The sequence below is a fragment of the Aplysia californica genome, unplaced genomic scaffold (genome assembly GCF_000002075.1).
Source record: "Aplysia californica isolate F4 #8 unplaced genomic scaffold, AplCal3.0 scaffold00037, whole genome shotgun sequence".
NCBI classification, from domain to species: domain Eukaryota; kingdom Metazoa; phylum Mollusca; class Gastropoda; order Aplysiida; family Aplysiidae; genus Aplysia; species Aplysia californica.
Window position 1 is genome coordinate 304,238 of NW_004797307.1, and position 6,000 is coordinate 310,237.

Here is a 6,000-nt window from a genome sequence, read left to right on the forward strand (position 1 = left end):
TCAGCGGAAGTATACTGTGCAAGCAGCCAATTAAATGCTCAAACACAGAAAAATTGACAAGATCTTTTGCTGTCTACTTTGCTTCCTATCTGCGACTATCTGTCCCTCGAGTTACATGTCACACACATATACAAACACATACATGACCCCCCCCCTCCCCACCCCCACCCCCAGGACAATTCCAGGAAGAGAGTGTAGGAGGCAAAGTGTTAAAAACAACAGCTTACCTGAAGACCCACGCGTAAGTGAGTCGGGAGACATATGAGGCACTCACTGATGGGCACGGAGTCTAGGCGAAACAGAAGAAAAACAAATGCATATTTTATGCACATTTAGAAAAAATGGTAAAAGGCAAAGAAATAGTGCCATGTGGTGGTCATAAATCTAAGCTGCCGTGGAGAGCAAAGCTACGGACATAGCAACGAGAATATGATAGGCCTTGGGCACAGGACATTTTCTTTTCTTGCTTTTTTTACATACTTAGAATTTGAATTTTGACAAAATATTTCTCAAGCACATGCAGGTAATACCAAATATTAGGAAATAGCATTGACTGTTGCCCCCCCCCCCCCCCCCTCAAATTTAATTTTGGGCTTATTACATCTCAACAGCTATAGTCAAGTTTACGCATACGATTCATAACACTTTTCCATCCAGAAATTCAGTGAAAGCAAATATGTAGCTATTGAAAGTTATAAAGATAAAAGGCTATGATTTCTCCAGAAATTGTATCTGTAATTGTAAAAGCTATTTGTCCTCATAGACACAATTTTGCTTATTCAGAAAGCTGGCGGCTTCAACCTTGCCTACCATGAGCAATCTGGAGTGAAAGGGATACAAGATCCCAGCAGACAGATGAAGATTCTCAATATAAAACTTCCCCGCTTTGGAATTGAACTCATATCTTCTTCATACAAAAGCATAGAACTTAAACACTACATCACGAACATTGGTTACTTACCCCTGTGATTGAGGGCTTCGTCAGAACCACGTCTGAGTCACCGATCCATAAGAAGGCCATGCCAAACACCAGTGCTGCAAGCTCACAGCAAACAAGGGTAAAACTCCTCAGGTGCTCCTCATAGCTCTGACGCAGATGATGAAAAAACAAATCAAGAAAAAGAAACCAACACAAGAATGAGAAAATTTATTTTTTCTTCTTGCAGTATGTTTTTAAACTTTTACTTAACAGTCCTAAGCAGCCTTAAACTGACAAAACACCTTTGTCCATTTTGGAGCCCACATTTTTTATTTGCTAAATCGAAAGCCTGATCATTTACCCTACTTATGAGAAAAAATCAATGTGAATTTGTGACTAAATTAGATTCAAATTTCGGAATCACTCTCTTTTAAAATGGTTACACAGACAAAAAACCTCTTTTTTTCGACACTGCTGTGAAGAAAAAAAAGCGTTTTGTCAGCTTACACCAGTAGGGTTTTTACCAATTTTTCAAGACAAAGTGGTTGTAGAATATTCTCACCTTCTTCAGTATCGAGGTGTAGACAGGCACAACATGTGCCACAATTGCGATGATCCAAAAGATGAAGATGATGCATGGCGACGTTACCCCTGACCTCTGGCACAGCCCCATCAGGACAATGGCATACAGCTGCAGGAACAGAGTGGTGTTATAAAAAATTCTATTTGAGTGAAAAAAAAAAAGCAGAGCCAGCCAATAATGGTTGCTTAGTGCTGAGAATAGGTACAGACAGAAACAACAGAGGGATAATAAGAAGTACTGTTTAAGTGTTACTGAGTTACTGTTGTATTGTAAAGCGCTCAGAGCCTGTGTGATTTAACAGAGGTAAAGCACTACATAAATGTCATATATTACTATTATTAAGATGAACTTTTGATATAAAGATTAAACCAATGCTGCTTTATGGCTCTGAAATTTGGGGTACTAAAAATTGTGACGTGATTGATAATGTTCAGGTACAGTTCCGGAAAGCCTTTTTGGGTCTTGGCAAAGCTACACCCAAATGTTTAGTTCCAAGAGAAGTAGGAAGAACAAATTTATGTTCTGATTACATGCATTGTGTCATTGAATTCTGGTGCAGACTTATACACATAGAGAATGACAGATATCTAAAGAAATGTTACATGCAATTATATAATTCCTGTGAACTGGGCAGAGTCAACTAGGCTACTGAAGTTAAAAACCTATTATTTTCCCTGGGTTTTGGATATGCCTGGTTTTCTCAAAGTGTTGGAAGTACTAGACTCTTTCTCAGTGAAGTAAAAAGTAGAATTGTTGATCATTCTGTGCAGAACATAGAGGAAGAAGTCTGTCGCAAGTATAATTTATTCTCTCTTACAATTCCGTTTCAAGAAACAGCTGAATATGTATATCATCAACCTACCCCGATATTGGGCAGAAGAGTCATAGCTTTGTTAAAACTCAGTCTTCCATTAAATAACAATCTCTATCAGTGGAAATTAACAAATTCGCCCTTATGTGAGAGGTGTAACTCTCATGAAATTGAAGATGAATTTCATTTTATTTTCTATTGTTCACACTTTGTCCATCAAAGGAAATTGTTAATTCCTCCCAGCCTCACTAGGCCCAGTGACATTTATGCAACGTTTGACTAATGAAAAGAGATATGTGCACAAGCTGTACATTTTCATTATGGAAACTTTATTTATCAAATGAGCGTTTTATATGATGTGACGTGGGTCAGTGGCCTTAAACACTGAATAAACTTACCTACTTACTTCCTTACTATTAAGATGAACATACCAGTATTGCCCTCTAACCACCAACAAACTGAGGAGTATATTATTATGCACGAGTGTCCTCCTTTAAACAATGCCCCCCCCCTCCCCCCCTGCACTGGATGTACAGGATAAAGGCCAAGCCAAAAACATATTCACCGTATGCACTGGTGTCAATATTTTACATCTCCAGACACACAACTTTTAACTATTAAGGAGATAGGCTGCTTCAACCATGCCTGTCAGGGCTAACCCACACTCAGTGGGATACAACATCAGGACAAGGAGGACAGAGAAAATACCCATTTATCTGGAATACAAGTCGAGATATTGGATATTAAAGGAGGTGGGGGTCGCCTAGTTTCAGAGGTAAAATAAGTGAGAAAACGGCTGCCAAAGTTTGTTCATTTACATAGCCTGGGAGTCCGTGGAAACTGACAATTTACAGTTTTTGGGCCTTTAATCAACGTAATTCAGTAAAATCCACACAAAATGTGTTCTCAAATGGACATCAAGCCAAAAAACAAAATTTTAATAAAAATTGCCAAACCCAGTGAAAAAATGCCAGTTTCTTCAGTTTCATTATTTTGATGAGCGCCTGATTTCACCACAATGACTGACATATGGTCTAACCCGGCGCTTGTCTACTTTTTCATAACCAGCATCCACTTTTGCCACCTTTATGAGGCTACCATTTTTGTACTGCCCACCTACATGTACAAATTGTAGTTCCAAATGTGGCATTAAATAATGCCTGTCACTATCCAGGTGATCCCCCCTCCCACCAAAACTACAAAACCATCCACAACTGGGTGATATTGCTCAGATTGGTGAACAGTGGTCTAAACTCTAAACAAATCCACCACGGATGTCACAGTATACTTTGTGCCCAGATGAAAAGAAAGTTGTGATGACAAAAAAAGGATGATTCATTATTCTTTCTACTATTTATACATGTCAACTCAAGCACCAAAACACACTACACTAACACACACATGCAGTCTCTCCAATACACACACACACACACACACACACACACACACACACACACACACACACACACACACACACACAAAGACACATTTATTCAACTAAGAACACTGGTACTAAACATAGATAAACACATACACACAAAAATAAGTATTCTTACAAATTCAATGCACACACAAAACACATACATATGCACCAAAAAATGATAATAAAATAAGAGCATTGACTGCATAGTATGACATCACGAAGGGAGTTCACTTCACAGATATGGATCACAATCATATATTCCACTGACGAAAACTATATTTTATAAGGGTTTTATAGTCTTATCAATACTGTTAGAACAAATAAACTTTAATTAGTGTTCACTTTATGACCCAATGGAAATTACCTGTATGAGTTATATCAGTATATCAATACTGATGCCCCGCCGTGAATACTACAGTAAGCTTTTATGACCAAAGCACACACTGACATAAACGTATACACTCAATCAATAGTCACAGCACACCATTACTTTAGTACTGAAGTCAATAAGTAAAAAAAAAAACCAAACAAGGGGGCTTTGAGTATTTGATCGAATGGATCATACGGATTTGACTATTTGAATGTCATGTACACTCCATTTCATGTTTATGGCACTATCAACACAATTTGGACAAGCTTAGAAGAGTTATAATCTTTTCATGCACTATCAACATAAGTTGCCCGGTGACAGAAATATGCAATGTTTGACCCATGATGATAAGAGATATGTGCACAACCTGTACTTTTTCATAATGGAAACTTTATTATTTATCAAATGAGTATTTCTGCACTTATCACTACATGGCATTGGACAGAAAGGTGAGAGTCCAGCTGTTGCTGGGTCGATAACAACAACAACATCAAATGAGTGTTTTATATGATGTGATGTGGGCCAATGGCCCTAAACAGTGAATAAACTTACTTACTTACTTACTTACTTACAACAAAAGTTGATCAAGCTCAAAGGAGCTTACATGTTTCATGGCACTATCAACACAGTAGTCCTGTTCAGATCAACAAAAAAAACAAATTCCAAACAAACATGAAAAAACAAACTTACAAAGGTGACACCCCATACAGCCTTGGAGACGTAGAAAGCCGGTGACGCCATCATGCCCTCATGCTCAGTCTCCTCATCCCCCAGGGTAAGGTGAAGCAAGGCCAGCACACTCAGAACCAGGGCACAAATCTTCAAGGAAGGTAAAGGGAATATGAGTGTAAAGTTTTTGTTTGTTTGTTTGTTAGAGTAAAGAGAAGCACATCGACACAATAATGGTCATTTAGTGCTGGTAAAAAGTAAGACAGATGGACAGAACAACAGAGGGGAAAGTAAAGAAGTAGTACCTATCAGTGGTGCCTTCCAACCACCCACCAGAGCCTAACGGGAACAGGAGCATAAGAGTAAAAAGGGACATTGTAAGCTTTTAGACAGGTTTAGTCAAAGGGACATTGTAAGCTTTCGGACAGGTTTAGTCATAATTAGTCAATAATTACTTTTCATATGAGGAGAGGGGCAGAGAAAGAGAGAGACAGAGAGAGAGAAAAAGAGAGAGAGAGAGAGAGAGAGAGAGAGAGAGAGAGAGAGAGAGACAGACAGACAGACAGACAGACAGACAGACAGACAGACAGAACAGGTAGGCTAGTATAAAAACCCATAGGCCTAGTCTTTGTTTCTGCGACATGTGAAAAAAACGGCTTCCAAATGTTTCTAATTTTTCTGTGTGCTAAATTTGTCCAACGTTATGTGTGGCTGTGTAGGCTACTTTGTTAGTACTTAGCAAAGTGTTGTACATGTATCTGATTCTTAGACTTAATCTGCATGGGACAGCGTCATTGGTAAGGTATCAATTATTATTCAATTGACAGCACACAGGTTTCATAATATTTATTATTCTTACGTAATACATGGCGAGTGCACGTCGAGACTTTGTGTGTGTGGAAAGTCTTTGGATGACGTACGCGTACAGTGGTACAGGGGGCAGGGCTTGGAAGGGGTGGTTGCTTCTGACTTTATTTTCTAGTTCAATTATAGATCTAACTCCCGTTTTCAGTGGCTTCAATCGATACCTTAACACTCAGACTTACATTTTGAAAGGTGTAATACATGTACTACAGCTTGGATTTTCTTCCACAAACCATTTTCATAATTAGCTCCCCTCTCTCTCGCTTACACACAATATGTACAAACTTAAAGGTTTGGCTTAGAATGGATAGCATGTCTATCTGTGTGTTGTAGGGGTACGGTATCGATACAGAGAGAGAGA

General features: G+C 38.7%; 1 protein-coding gene across 1 annotated transcript in view; it reads right to left on the bottom strand.

Moving 5' to 3' along the window:
• The window catches only part of LOC101859765 (canalicular multispecific organic anion transporter 2), an 84,710-nt gene that overhangs the window by 48,725 nt on the left and 29,985 nt on the right, over nt 1-6,000 (bottom strand). Inside the window, exons 3-6 of the mRNA XM_005091883.3 lie at nt 4,797-4,925; nt 1,482-1,610; nt 962-1,087; nt 228-289 (exon numbers count right to left, since the gene is read on the bottom strand). Of these exons, the coding sequence (XP_005091940.1) occupies nt 228-289; nt 962-1,087; nt 1,482-1,610; nt 4,797-4,925 (446 nt within the window). The remainder of the gene's footprint in view (nt 1-227; nt 290-961; nt 1,088-1,481; nt 1,611-4,796; nt 4,926-6,000) is intronic.